Source organism: Phalacrocorax aristotelis, chromosome 6 (genome assembly GCF_949628215.1).
Source record: "Phalacrocorax aristotelis chromosome 6, bGulAri2.1, whole genome shotgun sequence".
NCBI classification, from domain to species: domain Eukaryota; kingdom Metazoa; phylum Chordata; class Aves; order Suliformes; family Phalacrocoracidae; genus Phalacrocorax; species Phalacrocorax aristotelis.
The window spans coordinates 44,945,890-44,962,602 of NC_134281.1; the positions used below are offsets into that span (position 1 = coordinate 44,945,890).

General features: G+C 50.5%; 1 protein-coding gene across 6 annotated transcripts in view; it reads left to right on the top strand.

Moving 5' to 3' along the window:
* SSBP3 (single stranded DNA binding protein 3) overlaps nt 1-16,713 on the top strand; it is a 55,341-nt gene that overhangs the window by 20,750 nt on the left and 17,878 nt on the right. For all 6 annotated transcript variants that reach the window (XM_075097561.1, XM_075097559.1, XM_075097558.1 and 3 more), the window contains exon 5: nt 15,278-15,367. In XM_075097561.1, the coding sequence (XP_074953662.1) occupies nt 15,278-15,367 (90 nt within the window). The remainder of the gene's footprint in view (nt 1-15,277; nt 15,368-16,713) is intronic.

A 16,713-nucleotide genomic window follows, 5' to 3' on the forward strand; every position in this document is an offset into this window, starting at 1 on the left:
TCAGCGTTTGCTGCAAAATCTAGAGTGCTAGATCTTGGTGAAGTGATGGCTAACTGATATATTGCAGTTATGTTCACAGTACAAAGGCTTCTGCTACGTCAGGTCATAAAGTTGAGTTGGTTTATGATATGGCCATTTTCCCTGTGCGCTTCCCACGGTGCTGCTAGATCATACTCGGAAAAACCCTGCAGTTGGCAGGAGCCAGTGGTGCTCCTGGCTTGTACCTCTGGGGGGGCACCAGTGTCTATGAAGATTCCCTTTTGGGTGACAGAGCAACACTGGGGTTTTGCTTCCAGGATTTTCTGAGTTTTTTTCTTCTGGAAGAAGCTGCCGTGGAGGAAAACATCCCTTTTCCTTGAAGAAAACAGTGGAAAGACTTTTATTGATTTGCAGCAACATCTGGGCTTTCCATACTTGGTGGCCCTGAGGTGGCTACAGGACCTGCCTTTGAGAAGAGAAGCTACCTAGGCTGAGGCCCAGCATCCCCACATGACATCCCCATTATGCTGGGTCAGAACTCCTGTGCAGGCCATTGTATGGGCTCCTCCTCTCTTGTCTTTTACCTGGTCCAGCGTGGTGGATCTGCATCACAGCATGGTGCCTTGTGGTGGACAGTGGCATGCTGATGGGTTCCCTCATTGTCAGCGCTAATGGAGGGCTGGTGTTAATTAAAAAGCGGGGAAAAAAGTAAACTTTCAGTGTAAGTGTTGTGGAAGTGCTTACAGGTTTCCACACGTGCATAGCTCCTACATACTACCCCAGCAGCCTGTGAGTCCCTCTCTTCAGCTCCTTGATCTGGAGATCGCAATTGTGTAGATGACCGCTGAGTGCACTTGGGGCAGCATACGGCCACGTCGGCAGCACTGCCTTTCACAGCCAAAATCTCAAGCCTACTTAACCAGCTGAAACCTCCTAGAAGCTGCCCAGATATGGATATCGATCTTCATTTTTAACTCTGCTTTGCCCAGTTGATATTGCCCAGTGTTTGTGTTACTGGTATTGCCCAGATATTGTGTTGTGAAGCACAAGCATGCTGCAGGACCATGGCTGGCTTTGGGAGCAGGGTTTTGGGGGGACACCAAAAATCCTTGGTGCTGAAGAGCTTGTTCTACTGCATTAGTTTAGATTTTGTGTTAAGACTTGCTTATTATTTCTGCTAGTTATGTCTCTAATGAGGTGAGACGTGCCATATGTTGTCCATGGAGAAGGAGTGCCACAGGTGGGGCAGGGGCCAGCCCGGTGGGTAGATGCTACGTGGAAGAGCCTCAAACTGCACCTCTGACTCAGTGAGCCAAAATGCTAGCTGATCCAGCCGTGCCACAAGTGTTGGTGCCCACATCACACCACAGAGCCATCTGTCTGCCCATGGCACCTTATTGCTCTTCATCCACTCTTGTCTTTTCCAGCTCCTGGCAGTTTTTTCCTACTGTTCTCCTCCTTTCCTTCTCTTAGCCCCAACAGGTTTTTGCTCCAAAAGAGCATGATTTTGGGGCTGGGTCCTGCTGCGTGGCTCCTGTGCCTCCTCGCAGGAGAAGCGTCTCTGGCCCCGACCTGAGCAGCCCAGGCTGGCTGCTCAGAGCAGGAGTTTGAAAGTAAACTGTATCACGGTAAAGAAATATTTATTGGTGAGTCCTGAACTTAATTTGAACAGGGCTCTGCTGTTTAAACAATTGTTGGAGCCATAAACCAGAAGCCCTTAATTAGAGCTAATTATTTTCTGCGGTGTATCTGTATGTAAGCTCATCAGCATGAGGTCTCCTCTGAAATGCACCAGTTGCGTGTTCAGGCATCATCCAGCCTGAATGTCCCTAATAAAATACGAGACAGAAGTGTTGCTGCTGGCCTGGCTGCCTGACCAGACAGGAGCCTGCCTGCCTGCAATTTCTTTAAAATCGGGGGTGGTGGTGGGGTGTCAGGGCAGGGTGCAGGAGCCCGGAGGCTCCCTGGGCAGGCATCTGGGGACCAGAGGGCAGGGGAGAGCAAGACGGGAGCTGTTTGGGACATGGACTTTAAACTCTTGGCATTTCGGGTTTGTTTAAAAACCCGTTAGGTAAATATTTGTGAAGCAGTTGGGATCCAGCTGCTGGGTCGGGGTCGGGCGGTGCTGCTGCAGCCATGTGGGTTGGTCTCTGGCTTCCCATGGACATCGTCCCACCACAGGAGGCACGTCCATCCTTAGCCCTGTCAAGGAGATGGCAGAGACAACGCAGAGCGCATGGCATCATCGCATGGGCCTCATTTGCCTAGGGTCTGGGGTCAAAATGGGTGATTAGAGGTCTGTCCCTTGGGATGTACAGGTGTGATGCTTTGGTGGGACATACTTAGTAAAAGTCTCCTGGTGAGGCTGCTGTGTGCATCCCAGGGGTGTCCCTTCCATGCCACCTGGGGCACTTCTTGGGGTTGGTGGTGGCCTTGTCTGCTGAACCTGGAGCTCCCGCCCCACACACCCCTGCAGGAGGGTGGCTGTTGGGGGGGTCCCGCTGGGGACCCATGGCATGTACTGGGGCAGGTAGGACCTCATAGCAATGTGGCTTGTGAATGCCACTGGCTCGGGAGGATGGAACGGCAGGGATGGCAGGGCGGGAGGATGGCGCGGCGCGGGGGAGCGGTCCAGGCTGCCTGTACACAGCAGCTGTCAGCGCTGCTGCCTTCGCCCGCCCGGCCCCAGCCCCTTCCTTGTGGCACAGATGGTTTTAACACTTTCCTGGGCCTTTTTTTTCTATAATTAACTCTTGTTTGCAAGTGGGAAGACACTTCTTTCCTTTTGGCAGAGCCATCAAACTCTCCTCGGTGGTGCGCTTTTTTAAAGCCATCGTGTATCTATCCCCCAATCACAGTCTGTTGTTTTTACCAGGCTCTTTTATGGCTCTGGGCTGCCCCCCCCCCCCCCCCCCCCCTTTTTTTTTTCCCCCTTGCTCTCGCCCGGAGGTAAAATCTGCAGGGATTGGAGGCAGAGGAGGCCCCAGCTCCAGGAGGGGAGTTAACGAACCCGGCCAAGGCGATACAAAAGCCGGTGCCTGGGGAGGGTGGAAGATGGAGGGGGCCCTTCCCTGCACCAGGAGCCTTTGAACATCGTATCCCCCTCCGCAGCTTTGTGCGGCGTAGCAGGGTGCTGCCTGCACAAAGGCCCCTCATCCCTGATGTTGCTTCCATGCCGTGGCTGGGAAGAGTTTTCCCCAGAGGGTCTGTTGCCCACTGAAACGCTGGTGGGTACAGGGCACTGCTGCTGTGGATGCCCTGTCCCACCGGGCAGGGGGAAGGAGAATTGCTGCAGACCACCAGAGCTTTGCTGGCACAGCACGGGGCTGCTGGCAGCTCAGGGATCTGCAGGGTGCCCCAGCAGAAGTGAGCAGGGGAAGGGTGTCCTCTCCAGCTTGTACTGAGACTTAGAAAAACTAACTGGAGTGTCACGGGGCATCCTCTGCCTTTCGGGGAGCTTGGGGTCTGCCTGCAGCCTTCCGTGGGGCTTGGCGGTGTTTTGTTCCCAGGGAGGCAAAGGGCAGTGGCGGTCAGAGCTGTCAGGTTGTGGGATGCTCAGCTTTCGGGACCAAGGAGGGTTCACCGCAGGGATGGGGCCACAATCTGGTGCCCGTGGCATGTCACCATGGAAGGAGGGTGCTGTCTGGGCCATGTCGCTGGTGCAGACCTGCCAGCAGTGTACCTGGGCTTGCATCAGGTGTTGGGAAAGCAGCTCTGACTGCAGGGAGCAGAGGAGCTGCTCTTACTTATGGATATCAAATGGTGGATGTAAAAAAAAGAAGAGAAAAGGCCCATCAAGAAATTTCTATCAGCAGTTCATGCCCATGACCGCTGTGGCTGCCCCCTCCTTCCACTCATCAACCCCGTCCATCCCTCGAACTCTGCCCACCCACTCTGTAACCAGTTTTTCCCTGATGCTGCCAGCATCAGACCTTGCAGTCTGAGATGCTCAGTGAGAGATGCTCAGTGCTCTCACATTGCTCCCTCCCCCCTCTGCTGTCTGAAAGCCTGGCGCTAATTTTTTTTTTTCTTGCTCTCAAGACTTTAAGTTTTCCTGCCTCTTGTACTAGTTTATTGCTGGGTCAGGGGGCAGGAGTTTGCATGCTGGTTTTATAGGGTCCCTCCAGAGCCAGCTTCAAAAAGCTCCCACTTCATAAATGGGGGGTTTATATTAACCACCTTATTTTGACAGGGAGAGGTGCTCTTAGAAGTGAAATAATTAATGTTTTGTAAATTTTAAGGGTAACAATGCTTGGAGATTCATCTAACCAAACCGTTCTGTAAGCATGCAAAGAAGTGACTAATTTAAAAAAAACCACATTTCTATCAGAAGTCCTCCCCTAGCCCAGTGTGCATCTTGTGAGGTTGCTCCTTGAGTTACATAACTGCAGGGAAGCCCCACGGCCTCACTGTGCCCAGACTGCTGCTGCCAGCGGTGCTGAAGCAATGTGGAGAGCTGGCGTTAAGGTAAATAAAACTTGGGGCCACTTTGGAGCAGTGTTTCCTGTGCCAGGTAGGGGTAGGTGAGAGAAAGCAAGGCTGGAGGCAAGGTGGTATGATGAATTCTTTCCTGTCCGAGGGGTACTCACCTCTTCTCCTTCTCCAGAGCATGCCATAATATTTAAAATGCTCTGGAAATTAAACTTTTCCCATTCATCATCCTCCTGAAAAATTCCAGCCTACCAGGGAAGATATGTGCCCCATCCAAGCTAGCCTAGTCCCTGGCTTTTGCTGGGTGTGGAGAAAACCACCAGATCTTGGAAAGAGCACTGAATTACATGCTGGCTTACGTCAGATTTACTCCTCCTGTCCTTTGCTCTAGCTGCTCTGTTAATTTTCAAATGCCTTGAGCAATTACCAGACCTGGGAAACAGTATTTTTGGGTGCAGCACCCACAAATGAATGTAATACATAAACCCTGCTGTTAAAAAAGGGGGGGAAATGGACATGAGGGCTGCACTCACTTGGGATTAAAGAGTGGTTTTGGTGTGAATTTTCATCAGAAACTGTGTGCATGATCTGCTGGGGGGCTGTGGGGAGCTTGCACCCTTTTCCCACCCATACACCACTTTTGAGGTCCAAAGCACTGCTTCCGGGGGAGAACAGGGTGCATAGGGGCTGCAGAGGGTTCTTCCTGGGGGCAGGTTTGGGATGTGAGGCCTCCATATGGCTGGGAGGGATTAACTTGGAGGATTAGATGAGCAGAGAGGAGGGGAAAGTTGCTGCAATCCCGCCCTCTCCAAAACCTCTCATCTCTGACCCCCAGCAGATGTGCAGTGATGATTTATGGGGACATTTAGCTCCGCTTTGGTTTTGGCTGTGCCCCCAGAGCCACAGCCTGGTCTCTGTGCTGGCAGGGGAGAGCAATGGCCATGGCCCAGGGAGGAATCCTGCACTGGCGGGCGATGAGGAAAGCTGGGGTTTTTCTCCTGCCGCTGCCTCACACCCACATGTTGCATCTTTCCTTGAGCTCAGTGCATTTCAAACGCGAGCAGTTTGCTCAAGCTTTAAGCCTGCCCAGAGAGAGCATCTGTGGTGCTCGGTGCTGCGCCGCGCTGCTTGGACAAACCCACTTCCCAGGGACCAGGGGCAGGTGAGCCTGGGGTACGGCACTCAGGAGGTCGCATGCGGTGTGACCTAATCAACAGCAGGCCGGGGCTCGGGGAGGGTCGGCACCGCCGCTGCGGGATGCAGGGGTGCAGGATGCTCTGCAGCTCCGTAGCTCCACAGCAAAACATTGCATGGATGCCAGGGTGCAGGACGCTTAGCAGCTCTGTACCTGGGCAACACTTAGGTGTAAAGTGCTGTACGGAGGGCAATTTTTAAGACATCACCCTGGAAATTGTAGGAGTCGTGCTGAGACATGACGGCTTTTCTCCATGCATGGTGGTGAGGGAATTACTCAATCACAGAACCCATCTTGCTTGGGGTTGGGGTTTGCTAATGGCTTTCTTTGTGACACCCCGGTGTTGCCGTCCCAGCAAAGGCTCATTGAGGGCTGGGTTGGCTCTCAGCGCACGACTGCAGCCTCACGAAGGACTTCCAAGCCCATACTTGCTTCTTTGGATACATCAAGGGTTCAGAAACCTGGTGGGCTTGTCAGTCATCATGGTGGTGCTCACAGAATAGTGGGTGCTGTAGGGAGGGCCCTATAGAATGGGTGCTGTTTGGGTGATGGGGGAGGACAAAAGCCCATAGCCATCATTGCTACCAAATACGGGAGTCCTCAAAATTGGCAATAAGTCCATCCACCCTGGTTAATTTAGGGCTCTGATGGGACGCCCTGGGTCTGACCGCAGTGGTGATGGCTGCTCCCGTGCAAAGTCCACTCCCTTCTGCCTCGCCGGGGTTTATATGAGGTGCCGGACTTTGTACCTGCACAGCAAGTCACAGACCTTTTTTAAGTCAGCTGCCACCTCCACCTCAATTCAAGACATTTCCATCTCTCCACCAGCATATTAATGGAAGATGCTATGCAGAGAAGATGCTATGAAGCAACTTCCAATATCAACAAAGCCACTTTTGTTAAAAATGATTTTTTTTTTGTTGCTGTTAATGCCGCTTTGTTAGGGGAGGGGATTTGATTATTTATTATTATTATTGTTGTTGTTGTTATTATTATTATTATTAGCCTCCCTGTGGAAAAACTTTACCTTCACAGATCAGCAGGCACATCCATCAGGGGCCACTGTGAGCGGGGACGGATGCTCAGCCGCCTTCATAGGTACACAAAACCCATTTGAACGCCTGCAAAAGGTTATGGCGGCGCTTTTCAAGCACTGCTGTAACCTTTCACAGACATTCAAACGGGCTTTGTGTTATTACATGAAGATGGTGGCCGTCAGCATCTTGTTGAGGACGGGCAGATGGTGTTCACCTGCTCCGGACCAACTTCTTTCGCCCTTTGCCTTTGGTGTCGGGGAATAATACCAGGGCAGCTGCTAGCAGTAAAATAGGCTTAAGCAAATGGGATATTTTGGCATTCAAGTGCATGACAAGAATGGGAGTATTTGCATTAATTCCCTCCTCTCTTTCCCTGTGGCAGGAGATGATGGAGAAAACAGGGACGTTTTCCCGCAGGGAAGAGCCAGGTCCCAGTCTTCTCTGGCTGGACGGGGGGAAGTGCCGGATGCTGTGCCGGGGTGTCGGTGCTCCGTCCTGCAGCATCGCGCTGCCGGAACAATGGAAATGGATGTTTTTCACGGGAGGTCACAGTGTTTCCCACAAAGGCAGGCGCGGGGGGGTCTCACACCCATCCCTGGATCCAGATCAAGATTGGGTACTGGCATCACTCTCTCCCCATCCAAACTTGCAGCTTATTTTGTATTATTTTTGATTGCAAACAGCAACTGATGAGATCAGCTAGCTGAAACACAAGGTGGCAAAAAAAAAATTCTAATCTACACCCATCTTTAATGGGGAAATCGCTGCCGGGTGCTGGATGCCTTTAGGATGTTTTGTGGCGTGCCAGCTAGCCGGTAGGATTGGCAATATCCTCGTTAGTTGTTACTAAATCCTTTGGACAAGTTAAAACTATGTTTTTTCAAATGCACGTGGTGCAATGGCGCTGCATTTTTCTACAGCTGCGGATATTTTTTTTCTCTTTTAAATTAGATTACCAATTTAAATCTAGCTTTTCTTATATTCCCTTCCAAAATCTGCTTGGCAATTTCAATCTGGAAGAAGGCAGAAGGCAGAGGAGTGGTGATTTGTACAGGCGCTGGGAAGCAGAAGCTGGGCTGCCAATGCCAGCAGCCTCCGTTGCACCTCATCACCAAATTATTACTATTTTTTTTGAGGAGGACTCAGTGTTTTTCCTTAATCTGAGCTTTTCAAAGGCTGGTGAGAGGACTTGATTTCAGCCACGGTGCTCAAGGCAGGGATGGAAGGTGAGCTGGTGCACTTACTGACAAGCACCAGCCACGCAACCCCATGCAATTACACCCTGACAGCAGCAGTGCAAAGCAAGGGGCCTCACAGGGAGTAAATACCCATCTGCTTTAACCATCACAACTTTGCAGAAAACTCTGTTGAATTACCTCTCCCAGTGGCTTTCCTTGCTGGGGTTATTTCCCTTTTGCTTTTAAAAATAATAATAATTTTTAAAAATATTAAAATAATCTGTAATCTTTGCATAAAGCTGTCGTAGGTACATCAGGAGCAAATCCAGGGGGAAACACAAAGTGTCCAGTGCAGGAGAAAATACAGGTTGTTGATGCGAGGAGCTGCATGATGGCAGTGGCCGGGTGGCCCTCGGTAGAGCCAAGCATCCCATGCTGATAGATGAGCAGTAGATTAATAGTCCTAAGCAATTGCATTATCTAATGAAAATTTTATGTGATTATTTTATATAACTTTTTTGGCAGGTGGACCCTGAAATGGATGGTATTGATTGCTGGAAAAGAGCCTGACCTGTCTGTTGCTAGAATTATTAGGGGAGAATTGATAGTAATTAATACCTGTGTATTCACAGCATTTTCCAGGCTGCTAATTGCACGAGATCCATTTGAGCTGTTTGGCAGTGGGAGGGGTTCGTACATTGGTTTTAAGGTGTGGGCTGGACACAGATCTTGTGCCAGGGAAGATGCCAGCAGCTGTCCTGCTGCTGGTGCTGCGCTGGGACCCTGGCTCACCTTCGCTCCAAGCTAGGGATGGGGAGGCTCAGAGATGCCCATGGCAAAGCATCCCTAAATACCAGGGGTGGGGTGCATCTGAGCACCCGAACATGTGGCATGAAGCGTGGGAGCGCTGTCTTCTGCAAAGCCCTTCCTAAGTTAGGGGAAGCACTACCAGCAAGCCTGGCGTAACTTCCTAGAAGTTTCCCTTTGTAAATCTTTCCATACACGCGCGCGTGCAAAACCAAGCCTAATTGCATTTAGTCTGTTTTACACCTCCCATGCTTATCCCTTCCCTTCCCCCCCCGCCCCTTTAATTCGGTTGCTGTGAAATTTTTGCAGCCCTGCCAAGTTATTTCCTTGGGATATATTTAGAGAAAGCCAGCTCAGCAGAGAGCGCTGGGTGTTTGCGTAAGGATGTTTGTAAATGTTAGCAGGAACGCTGTCGGGCTGGCGGAGCAGATGTCCGCGAGATGCTACCAAGAGCCTTATTTACAAACTTGTAAATGACTGAAGGGGTTTCCTTCCCAGGGATAAGGGGGGCGCCGACTAAAGAGATTAAAATCCTATTGTTTCGTGGCCGGAGCTGCTGTCTCAGATTATCTTTACAAGGAGGGGGGGCGCGGGGGAAGCCCCATATTAGCTCAAAACACCATTCAACTGTTGTGCTTTTTTTTTTTTTTTAAAGCTCAGGGAAAATACAGTGCTGAGGGTTGTTTCTGTCTTTTTAAAGGAGGGGAAAAAAGTGGCCAAGCATGGCTATTCCCAGCCGGGGTGTACGCTGGCGCTTTGTGTGCCAGGGCTTCCCGTGCCGGGCGGCTTGCAGGTGATATATTTAAAGTAAGCACAAAAAACTTGTGCTATCATAGAAGTATAATTAAGTTGAACTTGCATGCACAGCTTGGTGTCCCATGGGAGCGTGGTGATGGCGTTTGGGTGGTATGCATGGTGATACTGCTACAAGCCCATTTAATCTTTTTTTCTTTTTTGTCTTCCTCTTGCCAATATGCAAAGCCTCATCCCAGCTTCCTTTTACCTTCTCTTACCCTAAAATAAACCAAAACCTGTTTGTTGTGTCTTCTGGAGCATCCAGCCAAGTGGCTTGCACCAGGGGAAGCAGGATGGTCTCCAGTGTACCCTGGCTGGAGAGCATGGCATACCCCCAAAACACCCTGAGCCCACCCGAGAGGCTCTGCAAGCACCATGTTATGGAGTGGCTGCCCACTGCCGGCACGTGGGCCAGCAATCACACTTGAATCAGCTGCAGTGATCTGGTGTTTTATTTATTTTCATGCGCGTTGATGCAACACAGATGCTGGCACCGACCCGTGGAGGGGACTGATGCAGGAGAGCATCTGAGGGCTTGGTCCGGAGGAAGTGGTCAGCATGCTGTCCTCCCTGGTGTTAATCGGGTTACTGCGAGGTGTGGGAGGGTTCTATTATTAAATTTAAAACCTGGCTATATAAGATGAAGGCAGCTTTAACGAGATGAAAAGGCTTAACTGGAGTCCAATTAAATTCTGTATTACCTGTTTATGCAGCCTGCTTAAGTCCTGACCTGCACGCTGATTTCTTCCTTAGGCTTCGAAGTCTGTACTCTACACAAAAAAATAAAATCAAAGGAGGGAGATAGATACCAGATCACCAACAGGTCCTGAGCATCCCCGCATGCTCGTACCGGAGGCAGCTGCCCTGGAGTGCCTTGTGCTGCTCCCGCTGTGGCTGTGAGGTGTGACGTGCAGCGAAAAACCTCCAGTCCACTCTTCTGGAGAGGAGACCAAGGGCAAAAACATCTTGAGCCAAAAAAACAAATATCTGGCCATTCTTAGTTTGTTTTTAGGTGTGTGCCATGAAGATATTTTTGCTCTCCCCAACTTGCTGCTGGGTGAATGGAAGCTGGGTCTGGCAGAGCTGGTGCTGGTGGTGCTTCCCGCAAATGGAGCGTCCTCTCTGCTGCCTGCTGGTGCCTTGTACCACTGTTTGGACGTTATTTTTATTAAAAGTAAGGGTTTGGTGAAAGCCAGCGATGGGATGCTGGGGTGAGCTGTGCAGCTGCCTGTGTGACCCAAAACTGCTCATGCGGAGCGTGTGTGGGGACACTGGCTTGCGTTTAATGGCAGAGTTAGGAACCTGTTTTTTGCAGTTAATAGAAACCATCACTTGTGTTGGTGAAGCATGGCAGGTTTGGGCAGGTGGCACACTGGGGCTAAGCTGATGCCCTGCCATGCCACGGGGTATAGTCTCACCATGACGCTGGGAGCCTTGCAGGATGGGATGCATTGGTGTAGCACCTTAATCCACCTTCAGGCTGCTCTTGGAGGCAGCTCAGACTTGTGCAGTGATGGGGATGAGGAGGAAGAATCCCGCTGCAGCATCCCGAGGGCTGCTGTGCAGGCTGTGCATCCAGAAAGCTCCCTATCTTCCCAAACCTTCCCTTGTTGGGCGATGCCTTGTATTACCAGGGGTACAGTAGGGCTGGGGTCTGGGGGCAGCAACTTGCTGTTGCTGAGGGCAATTTCAGCCCACCAGCTCTGCGCTGGCTGCTCTGGTTTTTAAATTCAGCCCTGAAACCCTCTTGGGCTCAATGGTGCCTCACAGATTCTCTCGGGTCGAGTCTGCCACAGGGCGGGGGGCAGGAAACGGCTCACCGCACCCTGCCTTCAGCAAACCTTCACGCCTAGCAAAGACCTAAACTGTGTATTAAAGAAAGTAAATAAATAAAAGCACTGGTCCGCAGCTCCTCCCAGGGCTGTGGGACAAGCAGAGGTGAGTGGTGTTTCCAGCTCAGCTGGCCTGGGAAAGCAAATTCGGGTGACAGCAAAATGCTGGCAGGGCAGCTTAGGATGCTCGGCTGGTCCGGGAACCAGGGAGCTGCTCAGTGCAGCCACACCAGTGCATCTTCCCTGCCACTCTTAAATGCAATTAATACAGTGGAATAACCTCGTTTCTTCCTAAGGATTAGGTTAAGAAAACAAGGAGGTTTTTATAGCCGTTTTACACCCTACGTAGATTTTAGCTGAAAACCTAACTGGTTTGGCAGCGCAGCCAAATGGCACATCTTTTTTTTTTTTTTTTTTTTTTTCCCATTTTTCCTCCATAACCTGATGCCAGTGGTCCTGCGAAAGCAGGCTCCTGCCGATAATTCAAGTGCCCAGCTTCTGGCTGTGCTGTTTTGTCCGATTTCCATTGCCTCCTGACCTCCATCCTTCTTTATTTGCAAAGCTATACTCGCAGGCAGCAGTAATAAATCAATTAATGACTCTGATGAATCGTTTAATGGCTGACAAAATAACACTACAGTCAACAGCTTGGATCTCTACAGCAGTACCAGAAGACGCTGGTTGACTCAGGGTAGGGAGACGAAACAGAGACTGTTAGCTCAATTAGTGCAATTAGTGTGCGATTTAAAGGCTTAGACGGCATCTGCTGGCGTACCAAGCCGGTGTGTTAACTGAGAGCTTCAGTTTGGAAGTGAAATGCAGTGATCCAGATTGTCATCACTCCGCTCACTTCCACCAAAAAAGGGGAAAAATCCAATGTACATGGGGGGGAAAAAGGGGTGGGGGTGTGCACGTGTGCGCGCGCCTCAGGAATTGTATGTTGTTTCCAGCATGGAGCAAATTTACCATCTAATAAAAGGCAAAGGAACGGCATGCTGGCTCCGCCAGAGCTGTCCTTGCTCATCTCCAGCAGTGGTCCCCAGCACTTTGGTGGAAGGAAATCTGGGGCATCGTGTGCCAACAGAGACCTTCATGTGGCTGGACGTCCTTTTGGTTTAGCACCAGCTTGGATGTGGTGGCAGAGCGGGCTTCATGCTCCTGCACTGCACTAGCGCTGCCCATCTCCTGCCTGTCCCTTTAGCATCTCTGCCTTGCCTGTACCTGCGCCAGGGGGCTTGGAGGCACTTAGATATTTGCCTGGTGAAAGGGGCTTGGCGGGCAAACTCCAGCTGAAATCTCCAGAGCCCCTAAAAAGAGTTTCTTAACCAAAATGGTAAAATTAAGCTGGGTGGTTGGAGCTGGGAGAGCAAAAATTCTAGGTTTTCTGGAAATCGGTGCTGGAAAGCCCTTGGGGTTTGAGTGCTCACCCTCAAGGTTTGGATGCCCACCCGTAGGGTTTGGGAAATTTGTTCCCACTGCCTTTTTTTTCCCTTTTTCTTCTTTTTCTGGCATGTCCCCAGGGTTTTGCACAGCTGCTCCAGCATGGCTGCACTTCTACCGCTTCGGCGGGGCTAAAGGTGCCTCAGTGTTTACCTTAGCAGCGGTGATGGGGAGGGGAATAAAAAAGAAATAAAATGTCACTTCGCAGCCTTGTAAATCATTCATCAAGGGCTGACCAATTTGGCTCCCATCCTACAATATGCTCAGGGCACTTGTGGGTTTTTAATTACCAAGTTCTGCCAAGCGCCACATGTGCGAGGAACTTTAAATCCCCGTTTACACCGTGAAGGCATAGGTGAGATTTTGGGGTGTTTAGCACGGAAAAATACTCTGTGGTTTTGTGGAAAAATGGGCATTTTTCTACAAGAGTTTTTCTGCCCTCCTCCCTCTGCTCCCTGTTGCAGAAGGGAAGGAGGAGGGCGGCGCACTTCACCCCTGGATACCCAAATACATGTCCATCCTCACTTCCCACTGCTTCGGGATCCATTTTGCTTTGGGAGATTCCCCCAGCAAAGGATTATGGTGTGCTGGAAATCTCTTGAAACCATAAAATATCACCTTGGCAGCTTTATTGCAGCGCTCGCCGCCTTGGGAGAGAAGCGTTTTGCGTGATAGAGGGTTTAATAAAGGAAATTCCAAATGGGCTCACTGCAGTTTGGGGCTTGGTCTTATATATTTTTGCATTAAGAACCGTCATCTGCTTTGCAGAGAAACTGCAATATGTTCATGGCCTTGGATTAAGATTTGGTTTTACTTTTATAGCTGACCCACTTGGGGGGATGGAGGGAGGGGGAGAACTGGGTTCACTCCCTCTCCCGTCTATTTTTGCTGCCGTCTGATGTATAAAAAGAGCCTGGAACGGGCAGGCTTATTTTTCCTGCCAGGACTTTTTTTTATTAACTGTAAAAACACTCAGATCTGGCCTTTGCTGTTGATGTGGGGAAGGCTGCTTGGGATGCCTTGTTCAGGGGAATGGTGGGAGCATGGTAAGGGCCATGCCTGGGGGCGCAGGACCCCGTAGCCGCAGGGGTACCTCGGTTGTTTTGCCAAGGGGGTCTCTTATGGGGGAATCAGCTTCCGCTGTCATCTCTGGCACTTGCAGCTCTGAGATGCTGGGGTGGGAAAAACAACCACTGGACTGGTGCGGTCCTGGCCTTCATTCCGCGTCCTGCATGCCAGCTCCTGCTGGAGAGTGTGATGGAGGGAGCACAAGGCAGTGGTTAGACTGATTCTTTCCTGCCTCTGCAAGGCTTTCTGATCCAGAATAGCAAGATTCCCAACCAGACATTGGGGTCCCACTTTGACACTCCTTAGTCCGTAATAATCCTTGGTTTTCTGGGCTGCCCAAGTCCTGACACCCCAGCTTACCCCTTTGCTCACATCTTGTGGTTGTCACTGCATCAGATGCAGTTGGGGGCCAGGGCTGGCTCGGCTGCTGTCAGGACACAGGGTTTGATGGGGTCGGGGTGCTCCGAGCTTTGGTATAAAACCAAGCCTGAGCAGGCTCACCTGTACCCCGCCTGCCTGTGGAGCTTCCTCGGTGGGAAATTTTTCAACCGATTTTTTTCATGGTGGACGATTTTCCTCCACTTTGCTACATGGTTTTAGGTGCTTAAGTCCATTGTAAAAATTCATGGAGGGAGTAGTTCAGTGATCCAAACCTAGTTAATATCAGTGAGGCCCCCTTGTAACTGCCCTGGGAATGGGGGTTCATTTGGTGATGAGTAAACAAGAGTGCACTTCAGCGGCCCAGGTACCACTCCTAACCCAGCAGGGATGTGTTGCCAGCAGTAGACTTTAGGGAAAGACCTTTTTCTTACCATTTTCTTTCTGGGTAAGAGCCTCCTATCATGCTGATGCTTCCCCAGCACTGCCAGCTCCACAGTGCAGTGAGAAAGTAAATATGAATAGAGTTGCTGAGCAGGAGCAAGCGGGGTGTCCATTTATTCCGGGTCAGCCCCCATACCTCCTTCTTGGGGCTGGAGCTGCTCAGCTGGCTTGTTCTGGGGATGTGCGATCAGGAGCATGACCCCCACAGATCAGGTGTGATGAATTTGGACATCCGTAATTAAACCATGGCATGTTGGTGAGGTCAGAGAAACATCTTTTCCAGAGGACAGAACTGATCTGGCAAGTGCAGAGGGGGAAGGTGGCGTAAGAAAAGCATTTAAAAAGCCTCAAAACAGCTTCTGCCTGAAGTGATGCATTGGATGAGGCTCCTCGGTGGATTAATGAGACTAAATGCCTGGGTAAATGAAAAAATAAGCCCCAGAATTATCCCTGGTTTTTGCTTGGCCATCTTCTCCGTGGGCAAATTGCAGAGGCCGATGGTCCTCTGGCTCCAAGCATTCTCTGCTTGTTCCCCCATAGGGGAAAATGCCTGGGGCATAGGGAGCGATGCTCAGGGCTTTGGAGGTAACACTAATTAGCTCAATGTAGTGTGACAGGGGAACAGCTTTTTTAATGTTTTTTTCTTAACTCCAACTTAAAGCACTGTGCTTGTCCTGGTTTTGTTCCCCACAGAGCGCAGCTGCCGCCCCGAGTCCCGTGCTTGGAAACATTCCCCCGAACGACGGGATGCCCGGGGGCCCCATCCCACCCGGTTTCTTCCAGGTAGGCTGCCTCTTCTCCCAGTGCTCACCTCCACACCGTGCACGTGTTTGCTTACGCTCTGGGTGTCAGTGCTGTCGTGCCTGTGTTTTTTTTCCAAGGGGATGCTAGGGAAGCAGCATGCCCGCAGAGCTGACCTGTCTAGGAATAACTCATGTTCTGCTGTCCTTCCGTGTTTGCTTTCTATTTTTTGTAGCCTTAAAGCAAATTTCTTTCTTGCTCGAAGAGGTTACTGTGTATTTACAACCAATGCTTTTTTTCAAAGCTGCTTGGTTTGTGTTTGGGTTGGGACTGTATTTGTTCTCCGGTCCTAACAGACATGCATAATTGAAAACATTCTGGATTTTGATTCCTGAAACTTCCCCCCACCCCCCGGTTAACCACTTGATTTTTTCCAAATGCAATCACTGAAAGCATTAACAAATGCTGGCTGCGGCTGCAAGCAGGAGACGGCTTCAGCCAAGTCCCCGAATGCCATGGAGGCACCTTGTAAGCAAATACCTAACAAAGTCCCTAAAGTCCCCTTGCTCCTTCCTTCTCCCACACCGAGCTCTGACTGAGGAGGGGGTAAGGTATGTTTGGAGTGACGCTGATGGAAAGGATCTCGACAAGCACACAGAAAAAGAGTTTTCAAAACTTGAACCATGGAGGTTTTTCTTATTTCTCTGGAATCTCTTTGCATGGCATGAGCTGTGCTGGTTTGCAGCGGCATAAGCTCTCGGTGCATTAAAATCTTCCTTCCTGAGGAAGAAACACTTGTTCATGTAACAAATGGGATAAGAGTTGAAAGGAATATTTGTTTTGGCAAGCTGGTTTTTTTTTTTATCTTGGCTTGTGATTTGTATATGGGAGAACTTCTCAGGCAGTAGACAGGCAGACTCGATAAGGCACTTGTGATTTATTGTGGCGATATCTGAGCCTGATATCGCTGTTTCTGTGTGTATGGGAAGGGGGAAGCAGGGTCCTGTCTGATTTTTTTTAGAGAGATCCCATTTCCTGAACATGCTTCTGACAAAGTAGGAATATCTGATATTGATTGGGAACCCTAAAATGGGTGAATCTTGTTGCAGCGCTTGGCGGCACGAGGTGAAGCCAACAGCAGAGATGCTATCTCGCAGGTCATAGCTGCTGCCAGCAATTTGAGTGCCAAGCTGCTGCTTCCAACAAATGTGTCTCCAAAAGCCCTGATCTCGCCCCGCTATGAAGCTGACTGTCCTTTGGGGCTCCTGCGTCACGCAGAGCTGCGAGGGCTGCAAAACTGGCACAAAGTTAGGGCAAGGCTTCAAGAGTATGGGTTGGCTTTCCCCGAGAGAGGAAGGTGAGGAAGAGGAGTCGCATGTCCCCAGACG